Source organism: Chlorocebus sabaeus, chromosome 13, assembly GCF_047675955.1.
Source record: "Chlorocebus sabaeus isolate Y175 chromosome 13, mChlSab1.0.hap1, whole genome shotgun sequence".
Taxonomy (NCBI): Eukaryota; Metazoa; Chordata; class Mammalia; order Primates; family Cercopithecidae; genus Chlorocebus; species Chlorocebus sabaeus.
The window spans coordinates 30,731,578-30,753,042 of record NC_132916.1 but is presented as its reverse complement, the minus strand read 5'-3'; the positions used below and the strand labels follow the sequence as shown (position 1 = coordinate 30,753,042).

At 38.8% G+C, this 21,465-nt stretch overlaps 1 protein-coding gene across 1 annotated transcript in view; it reads right to left on the bottom strand.

Moving 5' to 3' along the window:
• Positions 1 to 21,465, bottom strand: part of CRYBG1 (crystallin beta-gamma domain containing 1) — a 202,339-nt gene that overhangs the window by 99,089 nt on the left and 81,785 nt on the right. Inside the window, exon 2 of the mRNA XM_008007456.3 lies at positions 15,443 to 15,581. Within this exon, the coding sequence (XP_008005647.3) occupies positions 15,443 to 15,581 (139 nt within the window). The remainder of the gene's footprint in view (positions 1 to 15,442; positions 15,582 to 21,465) is intronic.

Genomic DNA, 21,465 nt, shown 5'->3' with positions numbered 1-21,465 from the left:
TCAAGTAAGATTTTGCTGGCAAATAAATTTCGATATTAATTTACAAAAAAAAGTAAGAGGAAAAGATTTGAAATTCTTCTCTTTCTAATTTGTTCTGATGATATTCTAAATATATTTCTCTGTACTGCTCTCTGTTAGTCTTAAAACTTTCTACCTGGTTTTCAAGTTACTACTTCAAAGTCAACATTTTCTTAAAAGAATAAATGGATTTGTCCTTGCAAGCACGTTCCCTTTATGAAGAATTTATTTTCTCTTTCTCTCTTTTTCTTTTACTTTTCTTTTCTTTTCTTTTCTTTGAGACAGGGTCTGTTACCCAGGCTGGAGTGCAGTGGCCTGATCAGGGCTCACTGCAGCCTCAACTTTCTGGGCTCAAGCAATCCTCCTGCATCAGCCTCCTGTGTAGCTGGGACCATAGGTACATACCACCACATCAGGTTAATTTTTTTATTTTTTGGACAGACAAGGTCTCTCCAAATCAGCATGTTGCTCATGCTGGTCTCAAACTCCTGAGTTCAAGCAATTCTCCTGCCTCGGCCTCCCAAAGTGCTGGAATTATAGACATAAGCCACCGTGCCCAGACAAGAATTTCATCTGTTACCAGGAACACCATTTTTCTAGCTTAAAATCTTTTTGTTCTATCCACTTTTGCTCCTACATGTAATTTATCATGAAATCTCTTGACTTCATCCCACTCAACAGCCTCTATCTTAATACAAGCCCATATTGTTTTAGCAGCCTCTCTGTCGGTTTCTGAGATTTCAGTTCCCATCTGCTTTCAAAGCTTTTTATTTCTCTATACCCAACTCCTCCATCATATCAGAAATACTAATGCCCTGTCTCTGAAATATTTCATTTATCACAAATATGTCTTTGCTTAAAATCTTACAGCAATTTCTTTGTCTGAATTTAAAGATTGGGTTCTACCCCACACTTATTCCTAAAAAAATTCTACTTCCGAAGGTTCCTTTCTGTAGCATTCTCTGTAGCCAAACACATTCTACTTAACTTGTTCTCTTACGTCTTCAACTGGCACCTTGATTCTGATACCTTTCCTAATTGTAAGACAGAACAACACAGTATTAAATGCAACTAAACACACTATCTTTTTCTTTATTTGTAAATAAAATTAGTTTATTTTTCATTTCTAAAGGCTTGGTTTAGATTAAGTTGTTGGTAACGTACGTAACAAAGTTAGTTAATGTACTTCCAACAATTCCCTTTTCGTTCCCTTCCATTTTTGCTGAAAGAAGAAACTCCCAAGGCACCTCATTAACAGGCATGAAGTGAATAAATAAATAGCACATGTACCAAACATAAGGAACAAAGGATAAGCCACTGGCAGAATGTTAGCATTAAAATTGCAGAAGCACTAGGGACTTTCAGTGAGCTTTATATGAATGTTGAGCTCATGGGTACTTGAATCCCTTTCCTTATTTATATACTTTGACCTTCTGGTGCTCCTTTCTGTTTCTCCTGTAATCCACCTACTAATTCCTTCATTACTATTTATGCTGTGAAAACATGGGAGGCTGCACTTAGTACTTTGGGTGATAGCCATTGAATATTTACTCGTAACCTTGAAAATATTTGCTATTTCAAATATCTTTTTTAAAAAAACATGAAAGTAGAGAAGATAACTCATTTGCAAGATCAGCTAGCAACATAGGAAGGTCAGAATACTAACTTGTTCAAATACTCATGCCCCTAGTAATTTCAACTTGAATATCATTCTATTCAGTGACTTTACAAATGACTGGAAGGAAGGGATGAATCTAGATATTTAGGGTTGGTAATGCACAGATAGATAAGAATAAAATTCAAAACAATGCATTAAATTTGAGTGATTCTACAAACCAGAGAAAATCCAATAGGGATGGGCAACTTGCTCAGGTTTAAAGAGTAATTACAAGATATAAAAGACAAGCTGGCTAAGTAAAAATAGAGCAAAAACAGACCTGCATTTGAGAGGGCGGGGTATAAATAATAAGTTAATGATAGCAATGTGATACAGTTTCTTTTAAAAAGCAACATAATAATGAGATGAATTAATAAAACGGTTACATAAAATCATAGATACTAGAGGTGGAATAACATTATACATAATCTAGTCCAGTTGTTTTAAAGACTTTTTTCAGCAGTACAACATTTTACTCCAAAGAAATCTACACAGATTCAGCAATCTGTCAAAACAGATAGAGATGAGCTTCTCCGAGTAAAGACATGGCATGGAACTTGCAAGCCTGAGTTCCTCCCATCAGCTTCCTTCTTCCTCCTGTTGTAGCCCTGAGGTACCTGAAAGGGATGCCTAGGGCTCCACAGAGCACTATCTAATCCCATTCCCATTCCCTCTTTTATAGATATAAAAGCTGATGCCCAGAAAGGATGAATGACCTAACCCAAGACATCACAGGCTGTCTGGAGAAGAGCTGAAATCAGGGCTCTGGTCTTTTGGCCATATTCAGTGCTTTATACTTCAGTTTTACAGTCTTCTATATGCCAGGCACTGTAATAGGTATGAATAAGATGTCAGTTCCCCGCCCTGGAGAAGTGAATGGTTTCATGGAGAAGAGATGTAATTTCTGAATAACATGGACAAATTACTTGAGATATTACAAAATTCCATGAGAACATGGAAGATGTCAGACAATACCAGCTGGGAATTAGGGGAACTTCGCAAATAAGATAATATTTAATCAGAGTTTTAAAGATGAATAAATATTGATCAGGTATATTTTTTGCATTCACAGATACTTACTGGATTACTATTGCCAGTTTGGATAAGTGCCATTTAAAAATAAAATAGAAAAGCAAAGAAGATGTTTTAAGGGTATTTTTTATTTTTATGATGTATACTGTCATTTTGTAAAATATCTGAACAAATTCAATATTTTGAATCAACATATAGATTTTGGTGAAACATCACTTAATTCTCTAAACTCTTAGAAGTTAATTCTTGGAAGAAGCATTTTGATAATCTTTTTAGTTATTTGAGGCAAAGGTTATGAGAGAAAGCCAAGGGCAAAATCCTCTGCACTAGTTTTAATGGTACTGTCATCACCAGGGGAATACTTTAAATGAGAAGTTATAGCATCAGTGCTCAGAACAGTCCCTAATTCTCTCATTTTCTAAGTTGGGAAATGTTCATTTTAAGATTCTAATGAAACAAAATCAAATAGGAAAAAGTTTCTCATTATTTAGGGATCTTATTCCATGAATAGCATGCCGACTTTCAGATTTCTTTCACATTTTTTTTTTTTTTGAGACCAAGTCTCACTCTGTCGCCCAGGCTGGAATGCAGTGGCGCGATCTTGGCTCACTGCAACCTCTGCCTCCCGGGTTCAAGCAATTCTCCTGCCTCAGCCTCCTGAGTAGCTAGGATTACAGGCATGCACCATCATGCCTGGCTAATTTTTGTATTTTTAGTAGAGATGGGTTTTACCATGTTGGTCAGGCTGGTCTTGAACTCCTGACCTTGTAATCCGCCCACCTCAGCCTCCCAAAGTGCTGGGATTACAAGCATGAGCCACTGTGCCTGGCCAACTTTTAGATTTCTAAGATCTTTGCTTGAAGTCAAGCAGGGCATCTGATTTGACAGGTCCAGTGTTTACTGAGAAGACCCAGGTTGCCTTGCAGCTGTTCATGCTGGTTGTGTTTGTCACGTCGAGAGCAGTCCTATAACCACAAGTTGTCACAAAGGCTCTAAGCATTTAAGTTACAGTTGCCCATTTGCCCTCCACTCACACATTTTAGTTTTTCCCTGTGTTTTTATGGGGATTTTCTTTTATATGACTGGTTGAAAATTATTTAAAATATCTACTGGTAACTGACAATTAACCAATAATTAGCCATGGCATTGAATCTATGTACAGTGACTTTTTGGCCTCTCTATAGCTGGTATTTGACTAAAGCTTCTAAAAGAGTCATCAGGCACAATGGCAGAGTTACATCAAAGGTCCACTAACAGAAAATGACAGTAAAATCAGTAGTCATGGGAATAAACAGAATAATTAAAACACTAAATCCCTTTCCTGCAGTCTTAAATGCAAGAAACAACTAAAGGCTTTATCTGACTGATATGCTCAACAAACTGCCAACATCAAATGTTTTATTCCATCTTCAGCTATCACTTCAGCATTCAGATGTTTTTCAAAGGTGTGCTTCATACACACACACATATCTATACACATACAAACACATATATTTAAAATCAATTATCTACTTCATTAAATGATGGGTTATATGATAATCAGCACCCTGAGAGGGAAAATAAAGAATAGATCGTAAGTTTAAAGGGCATGCTTTTTCCTAGAACACGTTACAAAACCTGGGTGACAAACATTCTACACATTCCATCCAATAGCTTCAAAGGCATCATGTGCAAAACAAAGCAAATGTACTATTACAAGTAGAGAAGAGAAGGAAAAACAAGCATCAAAGGTGAGTTCAGGCTGGTGGTGACGGCCACCTCCCACTTTACAAAGTAGCACAGAAGATTTAATACTAAAATAGCACACTGGCTTGTTTTGTTTTTTAGAGACAGGGTCTTTCCCTATCATCCAAGCTGGAGTGTACCGGTGCCATCCTAGCTGACTGAACCTTGAACTCCCTGGCTCAAGAGATCCTCCTGCCTGAGCCTCCCAAATAGCTAGGACTACAGGCATGGCCCACCTTGCCTGGCTAATTCTTAAAATCTTTTGAAGAGATCTTTTGTAGGGTCTTGCCCAGGCAGGTCTCAAACTCCTGGCCTCAAGCAATCCTCCCGCTTTGGCTTCAGAAAGCGCTGGGATCACAGGTGTGAGTCACCGAGCCTGTCCACATTAGCTTTTACAAACGAGAATTGGGGATAATGAGTAAAGTCTGGGTTAAGACCTTGGATTCACCACTCAATCTTAAGACAACATCACCTGTCAAGTCCAGCATACACAAAGCAATTATGCGCTGTTGATGCAGAATCTTAAACTAATTATTCCACTTCTCAAAGCATTTTTATGTGATTTATTACCATCTGATTCAAATAAGAACTTGGTATGCTGCAAATGAGCCCAGACCAAAGGAAAGTGGCTTTTGAGAGACTATAAAGTAGCTTGCTTCTTTCTCCAGCATTAGAGTTTCTGAAAAACTTGGTGTGAGACAGAGCTAAGTGTCAGAGAACGTAACCCAGCAGGAACTACTTTTACTTACTTTGCTAGTTAAACTCCAACCAATTGCAAAAACATTGTTTAAAACTCAGAAAAGGCCGGATGCCGTGGCTCACGCCTGTAATCTCAGCGCTTTGGGAGGCCAAGGCGGGCGGATCACCAGGTCAGAAGATCGAGACCACGGTGAACACCGTCTCTACTAAAAATACAAAAAACTAGCCGGGCGCGGCGGCGGGCACCTGTAGTCCCAGCTACTCAGGAGGCTGAGGCGGGAGAATAGCATGAACCCGGGAGGCGGAGCTTGCGGTGAGCTGAGATCCTGCCACTGCACTCCAGCCAGGGCGACAGAGCGAGACTCCGTCCCCCACCTCCACGCCAAAAAAAAAAAAAAAAAAAAAAATCAGAAAAACAATATAGCTAAATGAATATCTTAATAGTTGCCAGGATATTTTCAAATATATGAGACTGAAATATTTAGTTAACCTTGCATAATAGTAATACATGCCGATTCACAATCATATACCTCATACTCAAACATCACTAGAGAAATATTGGACAAATCAATGACTCAGAAGGATTTCCTCAGCAAGGACTTACCTCAAGATCCCGGTCATAGTACCTGTTTCTGGGATTTTCATATCTATTCCAGGAGTCAGGACGCCTATGCCGAGAGTCAATGTTCCTGCTGCGATTGTTAGCACACCCATTGCACCTGCCACAGCCACACCCACAGCAGGTTGAACCCCCCATAGAGGTTCTGGATGGATCAGCCTTTTTTCCCAAGAGAGAACAGAAAGTATCGTAGGAGAGCTGCAGTGTCCGGAGCTACATGCGCAGACCAATATGGTGCCAATAGTCTCAAATGAGTCACTGCAGCCAGTGGCCTTTTTTCTTGGCAATAGATGGGATTTCCCCCAGTGAGGGATTTCTGACCAAAACAAATATTCTATCACGATTAGGAAAGACCCTATAACAACTCAAAAGAAGACAAATCCCCAGGTTTTCATCTCTCCAGCCAAAATGATGATACGATCCTGTCTCGGCCTCAGGAACACAAATGAGCATCACTGGCCAGTGACTCCTCTTTATTATGGGGATGATGTCATCAGAGCTTTAATTTTCTCCTGTACTACATTTGCTGGAAGGAACTCAGCTTGAAATGTAAGGACGTCTGAGAACAATAACAGTAATTACCACTTATATAAAGCTTTGTATTTGCCCCATGGTTTAGACTCATTAGCGATTCCTTACGTCAAGATGGGCAGCTGGTCAGGGTGCTCACCACTCAAGTATTCCTGGAGGAAAGGCACCTGTCTTGATCAGAGCTGGAGCTAGGATCCCAAAGGACTTAATTTAAATGCTTTCAGTTCCTGATGCTTTAAATCAAAGGCAATTGTAAATATTTTTCATGTTAAGAGCAAGAAAGTTACTTTAACAAAGGGATTGAAGGCCCGGCGTGGTGGCTCACGCCTGTAATCCCAGCACTTTGGGAGGCTGAGGGGGGCAGATCACGAGGTCAGGAGTTCAAGACCAGCCTGGCCAACATGGTGAAACCCTGTCTCTACTAAAAATACAAAAATTAGCTGGGCGTGGTGGCAGGTGCCTGTAATCCCAGCTACTTGGCAGGAGAATCCCTTGAACCTGGGAGGTGGAGGTTGCAGTGAGCCAAGACCTAGCCACTGCACTCCAGCCTGGGCGACAGAGCAAGACTGTCTCAAGAAAAAAACCAAAACAAAACAAAGGGATTGAAAGTCACAGGAGCAGAACTGGAGTGAGTGAGAGGGAAGAGCATTTCAGTTACTCTTCTGAGAACTTCATTTAGTTTCATTGCATATGAGTGACCACAAAATATGATTTCAAATGTCCCACTCTTGCTCCCCATCTCTGGATATCCCCTCTAGAGTAAGAGCAGGGCAGCATTCTGGGTTTTTCATTACAGCTTTTCCCCCTCACAATCCCCCACTCCCATAAACACACAACAAATTTAAACCTGACTGGATAACAGAACACTAAGATATTTTCAAAAAAAAAAATTACAAAGAAGGTAAAAATATCCCATATAAAAATATAATTTTGATCAGCTCTGAATACCAATGATTATTACTTTAGCACAATATCTTCAGCAAGGTAACCCAATACAGGAATGAGCAAAGAACATGAAAGGATAATTCAATGAAGAAATACAAGTGGTCAATAAGCGTATAAAAGAGCTCAGACTCATTCTTAGTTGAAGAACTGCAAATTTAAATAATGAGGTATCAACAGGTTGGCAAAATGAAAAAATTATTATATATAACATTCATAAAGTGGTGGGAAAATAGACATATTTACTGTTGGAAGTGTAAGTTGATAAACGTTTTTTCAATGGACAATTTGATAGTATCTATAACATTTTAAAATATGCAAGCTTTTGATTCAGCAATTCCACTTCTAGGGAATTTATCCCGCAAAAATAACTGACCAAAAAAAGCATAGAGATGTTGTTGTTTATAAAAGAAAAAAATGTAGAAGCAACTCAAATGTTCACAAATAAAGATTGGTAAACTATGTGATAGTACATCCATCATATTATACATATGGAACACTACTCAGCAATTCTAAAGAGGCATATTTATAGAGACTGACATGGAAAGATGATCACAAAGATTTCTTAGTAGAAAAAAAAAAAAAAAATTTGGACATTTTTCTCTCCTTACCCTGAGAGGCATACCAAAATAGTTACCTCTCAAGGTAAGGGGAGAATTTAAGTCTTTATTTTATGTGTTGCAGTATTCTTGAAATTTTTTTTTGCAGCAAGCAAATATAATATTTAGAAGAAAAATAACAAATATATTACCATGCTCTTTTTTAAAAACACCCTACAACAGATAAAGCCTTCTAATTCGAGTTAATACAGGAAATGGACTGGCTGCTGTATATTTATATGTTTATTTATACATATGTAAATAAAGAGCACCCATAGTAAGTGCCTCAAAGAAGACAACACATTACTTGTGGTGGAAAGCAAAACACATCACTCACTGAGCTTTCCTGTTACATCCTGGTGACCATAATACCTTCAAATGGAAACATCACAAATAAATATAGATAACCTGGGTTTTTCCAAAGCTGGCTATACATAGGCAACCAATCCTCTTCATACACTACAAGATATTTAGCTTTTATGAGATATAGTGTGCCATGAGATATAGTGTCCTAGTCTGTAATGCCATACTTAGGATACCAAAGCCACAGCCTCCAGCCTGGAGAATGCCCAATTTGTGCACCTGTGTGTGTACGGAAAGGCAGCTCTTGTTGCACTCAGTAATATCAGATGTTTCTGGGGACAAAGAACTGCTTCCTATGCCACTGTGCTCTGTGTTCACCTGCATCTCGGCACCTCCACGCCCCATGTGTGGGAGGAGAAGGGTGGTATCATGCTCTGGAAACTACCTCATTCTCTTTCTGTTGCACGCAGCAGGCTTATGTGTTTGTATTTGGTGAGATTTCCTGCTCTACCTTCGAAAGTCTAAACAAAAGTAAAATTCATATTAGAGCTGAAATGCTGTGCATTTGTTACAGTAGTATTTTCTACTTTTTAAAAAACTATGAATATATGCATTTCATTCATGAAAAAACATATAAATAATGTTCCAGTCATACAAATGCAGTCTGATCCTTAGGGCTTCCTAGTCTGACAAGGAAGGAGACTTGTAAATCAGTACAATAAGTACGAGTTCAAGGTGCATTCAAGGTAAGTGGCAATACAGGGGAAAATAAACAACTTCCCTGGGGCAGAGATCACAAAAAAGGAGCTGTTTGAGCAGGATCTTAAGGGATGAGTAGAAGACTGTAGCTGCACAAAAAATGGAAAGACTTTGTAGGCATGGGACAGAGTCTGTGCAAAAAGAGTAGAATGGCCCAGTGAGGTAACTTGGAAACAACAGTAGCCTTCTGACAGTGCAATCAGGACTGTTTGCAGAGTTTACAGCGCATCAGAAAATCATTAAAAATTAGACATGGATACCTAAACCATTTCAATTTAACTTTAGTCACAATATAAGTAAAAACCACTCCTCCATCTTCAGAAAATTTCTGCATACGCAATACTTTCACATAGCTCAGAAATAAAAGTATTAAAAAGTACACAGTAAAAGGCTTGTGTTTCCTACATTTATTTCCCCCACCCTTATCACCTTACCACATATAATTATTATTAGTTTTTAATGTATACTTCCATAGTTTATTAATGCATTACATATATATATGTATACACACACTATTCTCCCACTGTTTTGCACAAAATATAACATGCTATATACATTGCTCTCTATTTTCCATTTTTTCACCTAGGTGTATTTGACTTTTTAAATTAGCACTGACAGAGCACAGACAGACTCCTACCATGCAGACACTATGGAAAGGTGGAGAGATTTAAGCTAGGTACTAGATCTACCCACGTGGATAGAACAGGTTCCAGAGTGGGGTGGGGTGACATGATGGCAAGATCTGACTGCTGATGAAAGCAGAGATTTGGGACAAAGTAGGTCCAAGGGCCCAGCAATCTCTAATCACACCAGATGGCACAAGTTATTTGAAATGACATCCCAATAGAAGTGCTGGGGTGTCCAGATGGATGACACTAGTAAGTCCTTTAAGTAAGTCACTATGGAGAATTTCTAACCTTTGTTTAAATATTTGTCCCCTACAAAACGCATGTGGAAATTTAAACCCCAATGTGGCAATATTGAGAGGTGGGGCCTTTAAGAGATGATTGGGTCATGAGGACTCTGCCCTTATGAATGGACTAATTCATTCATGGATTAATGAACTAATGAGTTAATGGGTTAATAAATTATCATGGGAGGGGAACCGGTGGCATTAAAACAAAAGGCAGAGACCTGAGCTAGCACATTAGCGTGTTCAGTCACCTCTCCAAGTAATACTCTGTACTGCCCTGGGAGTCCCCACCAGTAAGAAGGCTCTCACCAGATGTGGCCCCTCGACCTTAGATGTAGCCTCCAGAATTGTAAGAAATGAATTCCTTTTTCTTATAAATGACTCCGTTTTAGGTATTCTTTAATAAGCAACAGAAAATAGACTAAAACAGTTAGTAAATGTCCTAGTCCTCAGGGTTGTGGGTTGGACTTCAAGATCTGGGGAGGTCTTACGTCTTGTAGAATGATTTCAGAACTGTGCTCGGTGAGATTAACAGCATAAGCGACTTGAGACACAATGTGGGCGCCCAGTGATAATGTTGATGGATTATGTCCTAGGCCAGCCCAACAGTGGAGGAGTCATGACATGTGGCCCAGGCGATGGGGCAGGTGTGGGGTGAGGTCAATGAGTCTGAGGTCCCTTAAATGCTTTATATTTTGGCTTCGGTTTAGTCTAAGAAATAAGGTGAGATTGGGGATTGGGCATTGGGAGAAACACCAGTGGACTTTTGTGGAACAGGTATAAAGAGAGAGAAGAGGAAATAACAGGAGGGAGAAGAGAAATGAAACAGAGGGATAGATCACCTCTCAAAGTGGCCACCTACCTGGGAAACATGGAAAATGAAAGGATTCGAAAATGGTTTTTTCTCTCCGCTACCTCAACCAATGTTTGTTGAACTGAATTGCTCTGCTTATTGACTAAATTAGAATAGCCAGGCTAGAAATTGGCAAACATACTACCTCTACAATTATAAGATTAATTGGGCTATGAAAAATGCTGTTAGGGCCTGGTGTGGTGGCTCACGCCTGTAATCCCAGCATTTTGGGAGGCTGAGGCAAGTGGATTATTTGAGGTCAAGAGTTCAAGAACAGCCTGGCCTAAATGGTAAAACCCCATCACTACTAAAAATACAAAAAAACTAGTTGGGCGTGGTGGCACATGCCTGTTATCCCAGCTACTAGGGAGGCTGAGGCAAGAGAATCATTTGAACCTGGGAGGCAGAGGTTGCAATGAGCCAAGATCACACTACTGTACTCCAGCCTGGGCGACAGAGTGAGACTCCGTCTCAAAAAAACAAAAATAAAACAAGCTGTCAAAAATGACTGTGGTTAGAACCATCTCTGAGATAGTTGAGAATAAAGCAGATACTTCTCTGTTTTGGATGATTTGGGAGCATCCCAATCTCAAGAGTGAGATTAAAGATTCACAGATGTCTCCTGAATAATGGGGCAGACAAGCATCACCAAGAACTAAGATTCGGACAAGTGACTTATAAAGGAGCAGCTGTGATTTGGCAATAGTCTATAGACTAGAGTTACTTTTGTTCTGAGGGGGAAGGAGAGGCTTATTTTTCTTCCTAAAAAGCACACACACGCACTAGTAGAAAATGGGAAACAGCAGCTTTATTCAGCCTGCCAAGAAGGAAAAGATCCAAATGGTTAAAGCAAAAGAATTTTTTTTTGCTTGAATTAATAAAATAATTACTGTTTATTCCATTTTACTTGTTTGAATGTGATGCCAGAATAACTGAAAATATGACAATTTAATTTATAATCACTATAGTCACGTATAATTTCGAGATGAAAATAAGTGACTAGAATTGAAGGGGAATTAAAATATTCTTATGCTGGAAATCATTGAAATTCTCATTAAGGCAAGTGCTCTCTTTGAAGATATTGTATTTTCATTAATAATACATTACTCAATATTCTTGTTCCGTGTTTTTTTAAATAAACACTTTAATTCATAAAGGGTATCTCTTCATGTCCTGGAAATAACTCCACATAGTGGAATAAAGACATTTTCATTTCCAAAATGAGTTAAGCAGTAAATATAATATAATACATATAAGTAGATATATAAAAATAAATACAAAAACACATAATAATCTACAATGTTAATTCACTCTTATATGCAAAGAAAGAGTTATCCAATTCACATGTTTGTCACATAATACAAAATATGTCTTTATTTAATGATACCACTTCTTATGCTTTTCTCTCATGTGAAAAAATGGTCTGTTTGAAATATAAATATTTTAAATAAACATAGCTTCTATGCTAAAGCCAACTAAATATTTAATGCAATTGTTTAAAGGAAAACTTGTTTTGTATAAATAAATATGCAATCCTTGATGATTTTTCTCATTTCAGATTTAAATTCTAGCAGTATGCTAATTTGTAGTTACACTTTTTCCTGTAGTTGTTGTATGTGTAAATTTGAGAGGCAGTATTGTATTTGTAACTATAAATCTGCATTCGTTTATGCAAGCAGGTATAGTAAATGTCTTTTTCTTAAAGCTAGTCAAGTGAAGCAGTGGGATTGGAGAAGGAACAAAGACATCTGTAACTGGCTGTGATCAATTAGTTATAAACACCACTGCACTCGGTTCGGACCTGCACGTTTTCTAATTTAATTGAAAGATTCGATATAGTATTGTCAACTTTAAGAAATGTTACAACGTGTTAAAAATAATAAACGAATACAATAACATAGAACATATGGAACAGTTACAGAAATGGGTAAATTCTGGTTGTTTTGGAAAATGCAAATTGCTTAGCTATAATACAAATTAAAAATGTGAGAGTTAGTTTGCATAAATAGATATAATTTATTCTGCCTGGGAAAGAAGGTCATTGGTAGTCCTTGTTATAATTCCCTCAGCAAATCTGCTGAATCTTGCAGGAAATGCTCAGGTTCACTGGGGAGAGTGGATTAAGAGAAGGGTAATTTAGAATGTACGGGAGGTGCCCCTGGCACCTAGAACTCACTGTCAATTTAAACCACGCAGAATCTAAATAGAGTCAACATTTGTTTCCCAGTAGTATTGGCCAGGGTGGTGGTAGCGGGGTGTGTGTGTGGGTGGGTAGGTGGGGTCTTGCACTCCTGAGCTAATGGTTCAGTAAACCTCTCAGCCATGATCTCAAGAGACAGAGTTTAAAACACATCAGTGGGGAAGAGAAAGGCTGTTGTACTGCCTCTTGCCTCCTCCCAGCCCTGGTATGATATGCAGAGGGAGAAAGATTAAGAGAGCAAGGGTGAAAAGAGAGAGGGGAGAAGGGATGAGGGAGAAGGTGAGAGAGGGAGACAACAGGCAGATCGTACGTGGATCCCAGAGTCAATTCTTCTGTTGTAGAGATTTTGAGCCTCTCTGAGGCGGCAGGTGTGGTACAGCGAGTAGAGAGTAGAGACAGTGCCTGGCTGAACCCATTCCAGTGACACTTAGAGACAGTGTCGCCTGAACCACACTCTGCCTCTCCTTGCTCTCTCAAGTTCCTGCCCTTCTTCTCCCTGCTCTGGCTCCATCCCTACACTGGGATCCCAGTTAATCTGTGGCTTCAAGTCTCTGCCTCTCCCAGGTATACCAACTGGCCTCCTCCCTTCCCTGACCTGTTTGGCTTGGCCTTGGGGCTGTGGCAGCCCAATGCCCAGAGCTTTCTGCAAGGGAGGAGGCCACAGCAGACCCTTACTTGCCACCTACATCAAGGAACTTATTTTTTGCCTCAATTCTGAACACTGTCACGAATTGTTTCCTGGACTTCAGCAAACATTATAGGATATATAATTGCATTATGCTCAAATAACTATTTTTGTTTTGTATTATAAAAGGCATACTTACTAAAGGACAAATATAGGAAACAACTTGAAACTCTGGCTAGGATCAATGACTGGGTTTATCAGGGTTTTTTTTTTTTTTTCCCAGTTATAAGTTATTTCTTATAAAGAGAAAAGAATAAAATGTGAAACCAATTTGAAAGTAAGTATAAAGAACAGTAAGCCAGCTTACTTAATTTTTTAAATTTAAATTTGATTTTTAAACTCAATATCTTATAAAATGTTTTATAGTTCTGGTACCCTTACTGATATTATGCTACTTTGATTTAGAAAGCATTCCGTATTGAATTTCACTACCTACTTTTTTCACGTTCTAAATATAAGCTAATAATCTCTTCATGTCCTTTTTACTGCTTTCCATCACTAAGTAAGCTTTAACATTTTTTAATTGTGGTAAAATACATGTAACAAAATCTACCATCTTAACCATTTTGAACTATACAGATCAATATATTAACTACACTTAACAATAGTTTAAGTACATTCATACTGTTGTGCAGCTAATCCCCAGAACACTTTCTATCTCACACGAAGTAATTTTTTAAACTCTTAATATACCGTGTTACTAAAGCAAATGTCTCTTGGGATGGAGGAAAGCATTTCTTTCATGACAAATACATTTTGCTATTAACCCTCATTGATCTTATAATAAGTTATAACAAGAAATGTATTATACAACCTTCAGGCCTGGCAGTGAAACTAGCTCTCACTCACCCTGTGACTAAAGATACCATTCTACTTTCCCATCCTGCAGACAAGTAAGTGCATGAGCAATATCTTTCCACAAGTGAAGGAATGCAGTTAATTCCTTCATTAGTACATTCCTCTATCTCCCACCTTGGAGAAAACTTTTCTTTTAAGGCAATATAATTAAGTCAGAACCTTCTGTACAAGCATCTAGATATTAAGAAGTAACTATTGATAAAATAACTCAGAACGCCTTACAGTAGAAAAAAGCATAAATGCTTCTTAAAGGAAAGAACAATTAATTCCAAATATCGATGTCATATTACTCTGTATGCCTTCAAGTTAAAGCCTAGTTCATATAAAAGAAAAAAGGGTGGGCAAAAGGCACCTACAAGAAGGAATAAGACACCTGAAGGCCGCAAAAAGCAGAGTCAAGTTCATTCAATAAGCTCATTCTTTTTTTTTTTTTTGAGACAGTCTCACTCTGTCACTCAGGCTGGAGTGTAGCGGCATGATCTCGGCTCACGCAACCTCCACCTCCTGGGTTTAAGCAATTCTCCTGCTCCAGCCTCCTGAGTACATGCGATTACAGGTACCCACCACCACACCCAGCTAATTTTTTTGTATTTTTGTGTGTTTGTTTGTTTTTAGTAGAGTCAGGGTTTCATCATGTTGGTCAGGCTGGTCTCAAACTCCTGACCTCAAGTGATCTGCCTGCCTCAGCCTCCCAAAGTGCTGAGATTACAGGCGTGAGCCACCAGGCCCAGCCAAGCTCATTCTGTATTATCATGGTGCTTTGATATGTAATGTTATATATGATATATATAATAACTATATAAAAATAGATTATATAATAAATTACTTTATATTATTATATTGTTAAATATAATTATATAGAAAATTACAGAATACATATTATAGAACATATATTACATATGATATATATAACATATATGATATATATAATTTATGATATATAATATATACCATTACTTTTAAGTATGTGTTTCTTAGGCTATCTTACAGTGCTTTAACTCTTTGAAGGGTTTATTCTCGGGAGTCAAACATTAGAAACGAAGCATTACCTTTTTAAATATTCCAGACTCTAGAAGTAAGGAACCAAGCACCTCACTGGTGGTGTGGAAGAACTGGGAATCCCCACAGTGCAGTGGAAATTCCTGGGACTCTCGAACCACATATCTTCCATCTACTAGCTCCAAAGCTCTGTGAAGAATGGAAACACAGTCATGTCAATATGCTATGAACAATGCCAAAATCTCAAGAAACCCAAAGGCATATTTCTCCATGTACTAATATATTTCCAGTCAGCCCAAATAATGAATCATTCTTCAAAACCTACACAGCGTTGTAGATAATCTGGTGCTCTCATAGCACATTTATAAATCAACCTGGATGACTTCACCCTGTGCCTAACTGAATTCTTTTAAATCCTATGCAGAAAACAAATTAGAGATAGACGGAGGTAGACAGATAACTAGATGAATAGACAGATTTTGGCATGAAAGTAATCTAATTTCATTTTCCAATTTCCTGGTTTTTCTATGTCATGGCTCTTAAGAAATAACAAAAAGAAATTTGTAAGTTTCCTGAACACTGGAAATAAAGCGGGAACTGAATCCCAGTTAGAGACACGATCTAGACTATGCCAGGAAAAAGGAACTGTTCCTAGGATTATAATATTTATCAGATTCAAAAGGAATGGAAACTAATAAAGGCAGACAGAATGTTTTATAGACTCTGATGGTTGCCCACCCCAAAACCATTTCCTTTATCCAACCCTCCACTGTCCTCCCCCCTCCCCCATACACACTGCCTTTGCTAATAATCCTAAATTTGTTCAATGATTCATCCTCTATATGCCTCAGAGGAAGCTGCTTCCAGCCCCAGTAGTCAGTCAGGATTGCTCTAATCCTGGTTTCCAGTTCCCCTCACCAGTAACTGATTTAGGCAAATGCCCATACATCTCTGTCTTGCTGATATTACCACACTGATTGATACCCCACTAACCCTCTGAAATGTTCATACTTTGCCCTACTTCTCTGGTGCAATCCTGACCAATGAGATGGGAGAGGCGTCTGCTCAAGGAATGGGGGAAAAGGTCTTCTACAAGAAGAAAAAGTTTCCCTTTCCTGCAGGCCAGGGTCATGCCTGCATGTGATGAATATGATAGAACATCTTGGGATCATGTGCGGGATTAGCCTAAGGAGACTAGACTGAGGAAAAAGCAGAGCGGAAATACCTATCTCTTGATTTCTTGAAATGAGCAGCAGAATTACCTATCTCTGGAGTTCTTGTTGTGTTAGATAATAAATGTCCTATTCTTCAAGCCATTTTGACTTGGGTGTTCTTTGTTGTCTGCAGTTGAGCATCATACCTGATCCAAGGTTTGGTAGATTTTCTAAGCACAGGAATAAAGATGCCAGAGCAGAATGAGAGCGTTGAATGAAGAATGCCAGTAAAGTACAAAGAGAACTAAAAATGCAAGACCTCAGCATTTCACAGAAGAAACAGAAGCTGCTTTTGTGGGATTTCTACAATGTTGCAAGGATAAAAAGAGGAATAGAGCAAAGCGTTAACACTTTAGAGGGGCAGGAAGATCTAATCAATATGGTAATATCAGCAAGGGAGATAGAGAATTTGGCGTAATTTGTGGAACTCTATTGTGTACTTTTTTTTTTTTTTTTTTTGAGACAGAGTCTTGCTCTGTCGCCAGGCTGGAGTGCAGCGGCACGATCTTGGCTCACTGCAACCTCCACCTCCCGGGTTCAAGTGATTCTCCTGCCTCAGCAGCTGGGATTACAGGCGTGTGTCACCACGTCCAGCCAATTTTTTTGTATTTTTAGTGGAGACGAGGTTTCACCATGTTAGCCAGGCTAATCTCGAACTCAAAGTGCCAGGATTACAGCATGAGCCACTGTGCTTGGCCCCTGTACATATTTTTTTTTAAAACCATTATTGTTTGCATTATATAAAATGTAAAGGTACATTAACAGCAATATATTTCTTTTTGTTTTTCCTTTAGTTTCGTACTATGAAAGTAATACTTGTGTATAGTAAAGACAATATATTACGCCTCATATAAACACATATAAAAACACATTTCTACCTGCGAGGCTAGTATCTTCTTAGGAATTTAAATACAGTATTTTTGAAGGGAAAGAGAAACACATATAGCTCAGGAGAATTTAAGTAACAACTGAAAAATACCTTAAAGTTGAAATGCTGTCATCGTCTTACCATGAATGTGTCTTACATCAAGACCTATTTTTACTAATTGTTCCAGTGACCCTAAGTTACAGTATTCACCTTGTCCTGCTGCTCACAAATATGCCAAAGCAGCAGCAAACAAGAGAAGACTGCTTGAACAAACAAACAAAGAAGCAGCAAACAAGAGAAGACTATTCCAACCGCTGCGGACTTAACACATTGTCTGCCATTCAAGTACTAACCAGGCCTGACCCTGCTTAGCTTCCGACATCAGACAAGATCAGGTGCATTCACGGTGGTGTGGCCATAGACTGGACTTACACATTGTAAAAAGTCAACCACGAATGTTAGGCAGTCTTCTCCCCTTAATATTTTTCCTTTTTGGAAAAACATATGTACCCATTGACTGACTCCAAGTGACAACAGAGATGAAAGCAATCTACATGTGCTTCCTAAGCTTTGCATTGTCAGAGGCGGACACTCCAAAAAAGACCTATCTCTTCTTCCTAGATACTTACGTATTACATAATTAAAAGCTGGCAAGAGTAGCCTTTTCTATATATTTTGCTCGTGATACAATCCCTGATTAAAACATAGGATCCTTTCGCCTGCAAATAACAGTCCAACTCACAGAAGCCTGATAAAAAATATATAATCACATATAAAACAAAAGGGGTAGATTGAGTTGGTTTAACCAGTATATTCCTTTGCTACTGACTTCAGTCATTGCTACAGTTCTAGCTGTCACACAGAGGTATGATAATTCCTTCCTGTGTAACTTGCTTAGAAATGAGGGAAATCTCCTCTAGAAGCCACTTAGCAGGCTTCTTTTCATTCCTGCACTAAACCGATCACCGGACCAAACCCATTAAGGCTGACACCTGAAGGACACTACCGTGCAGAAATTAGGCACCTGAAGAAACTGAGGTTCAATTAGGAAAAAAGGAGAAGGAAGAGGGTACAAATGGATGTCAACGTGCATTCTATCCTCTCCCCAGCTTTGTCTTAAAATAAGTTCCCCACACTTGCTACACTTCGGGAGAGGTAGAGATGACACATATTTAAGATGGAATTCGAGCTATCAGAGTAGGAACTTTCATAATTTGGGCCTCATAGCGTGTTGAACCCTGTGAACCTGCCTGCCTTCCTGATTTGGGGGGTAAACTAAGTCGATACAGTGTGCTATCCAACCGTCAGTTCTCTATACTTGGGTCACGATCTCCCAGATGGGAGGGTACACGTGGCCCTGGGGGAAGGCTTAGTTTTTCAATTTAATTCACTAACAAATGGCACTAATAGTTTTTCAGTGCCTACAGGAGGTGAGGACTATCACAGACAATTCCAGGGAAGCCCTAGCTTCACCATCATTCTAAAACAGGAACTGCTGAGTATGTGTGGTACACATAATAACCTCTGCTTCCCTTTGACAGGAGGGGAATGATGGGGTGTTGGCTAAATTCCCTTTCCTCATGACCCAGACCCAGACAATGCTGCTGTGCACCTGGCCATAGACGCCATGATTTCACAGTTTGCCCCAGGACTTGGTTGGAGGTGAGGCAAGGTCACGGGATGTGTGGGCTGAGAGGGCTTCATAAACAGAGTTCTGCTTCAGGGCAGCTTCTCACCCAGCCCCGGAAACTCGGGCTGTCCCAGGAGCGTGTTCTACTTCCTCTCTAGAATCAGTCACAGGCCTTCTACTCCTAGCAAGCTTACTGGACAAGTTTGTCTCCTGAAACACAACCTTCACAAACTATTACACAGAAGCAATACACTTGAAATCGTGCCAAGAGGTCTCTAAGACCTAAAGGAACTTTGTAACACTATCTAGCATTCATTCTTTCAGCATTTTCTAGATCTTCCATGATATGTCATATATCAAAGCACACAAAGGTGAACAATTCCACTCCCTGCCCTCAAGGATATTAAGGTCTAGTAGACATAGGGGCTTATCGAATGGGCAGAAATATTTTGAATTCCGAATAATGGTTACCTCTGGAACTACACATAGATAAGTCTCCCTAGCCTAAAAGCCAACCTTAATAAATGTTTGCAACAGGAAAGACGAATTGGAAAGTTTGTTAACTTTTCTTTTCCAAAGGGTAATTTTTTCATTATTATTATTTTAGTTTTTGTGGGTACATAATAGGTATATAGATATATATTTATGAGGTACAAGCAGTCAAAGTATAATAATCACAACATCGAGAAGGGGTTATCCATCCCCTCAAGCATTTATCCTTTGTGTTACAAACAATCCAATTATACTCTTTTAGTTATTTTTAAAGGTACAATTACATTATTATCACTATAGTCACCCCATTGTGCCATCAAATACTGGGTCTTATTCATTCTTTCTATTCCTTTTGTACCCAAAGGGTTAATTTTAGTTTTACTCCTGACGAGTAGGGTGTAGGTGGTCATAAGAGAGGCTAAGCTTGGCTCCCTGATGAGAAATTTATGTGCCAAAGGAAGCACGGTTTGCTTTGTGAATAGTCACAACTGGACAATTATTAACAACAATAACCTCTTGGATAAATAACATAAAACAACTGCCAAATGTTATCATATTGGTCTGCAGTCTTAGCAGATGATAATTTATTAATTTGCTAATTATAATCCTTTGTACTTCCTTTTTTTTTTTTTTTTTTTTTTTTAAGCACAGATATTATACTGCCAGAGAGAAAGTTTCAGTGTTAAGTATGGTACTTGATTTTACTCAGACTTAGAAGTAAGTGGAACATTTGCCAGTTCATTCAATTATGTTTCCTTTTTATTTGGCTTACTTATAAAAACCGGATTGCCCCCTCCCTGGAGATTAAGTTGGTAGCAAAATTAATAATGGCAAGACTGTTTTCCCTTCTCCAAGTTAAAAGAGCCACATGGCTATTCTCAGACAAATCCCAGAGTTGTGAGACCTGGAGCTTATATAAGAAGTGGGCCGGGCGGGGGCGGGGGAGGTGCTCTTTAATAAAAAGAAAAGAGAATCTCTTACTTTCTCAAGATTGACAGTGCTAGGGCCTCTCCAAAGGCCATGAAAGTGGCCCTGATAAATCTACTTCGAGTTTTCCTAATGTTGGTCTACTCCACCAAGTTGTTCCTTAAGCATTTAAATATGTGTAGCCTAATATAAGGCAAGTTAAATAAGTTTCTTCAATAATTCTTGTTTTACAGTAATGTACATCCAAAATAATAAAAAGTAGCATAAAAGTTTAGGTTTAACTCTAGTTTATTAGTTATAAATTGATGCTGTACTGCCATCTATTGTCTGTCCAAAGAATTATTACTGTGTTCAACTGAGCCTCAGAGTTGTGATTTCAAAGTCACCAAAAGGTGCTTCCACCTGCATTGAATTGAATTATTTCCTCAGGAGAACTTAAGACACCAGATAATAGAACCACTCTTCTGAATTAAGGCATTGGTTGTAAAGCGCATAAGTTTCCTGGCCACAAAGGAAGGAGAAAATTTAATTCACTAACAAACGGCACTAATAGGGTGCACAGTGTTTCTTTACTGCAACTGCTAAATGGTAGAGAGCAACCATTTACTGAGCAACCTCTTTCCTGCTAACATTAAACACCGTATTCGATTATGGACACATACCATCAGATAATGCTAGACCTGAAAAGGCCCCTAGTGGTTACCTGGTTCAGTCACTTCATTGCAGATTTGAAGAGACAGTGTTCCTGAGAAACCACATGACTGACTGACAGTGTTGAGCCTGCTAGTTACCCATGTATAGGGTACTGGAAGCCCAGGCTCACAAAGAGGCCTCTAATGACTGTGCAGATAGAGCCATGTAAATCTCTCCCATCTCCAGAAATAAAACAAAACCCCAACATCTATTTCCCTTGGGAAACCAAGGATTTTGGATTTACAGAAT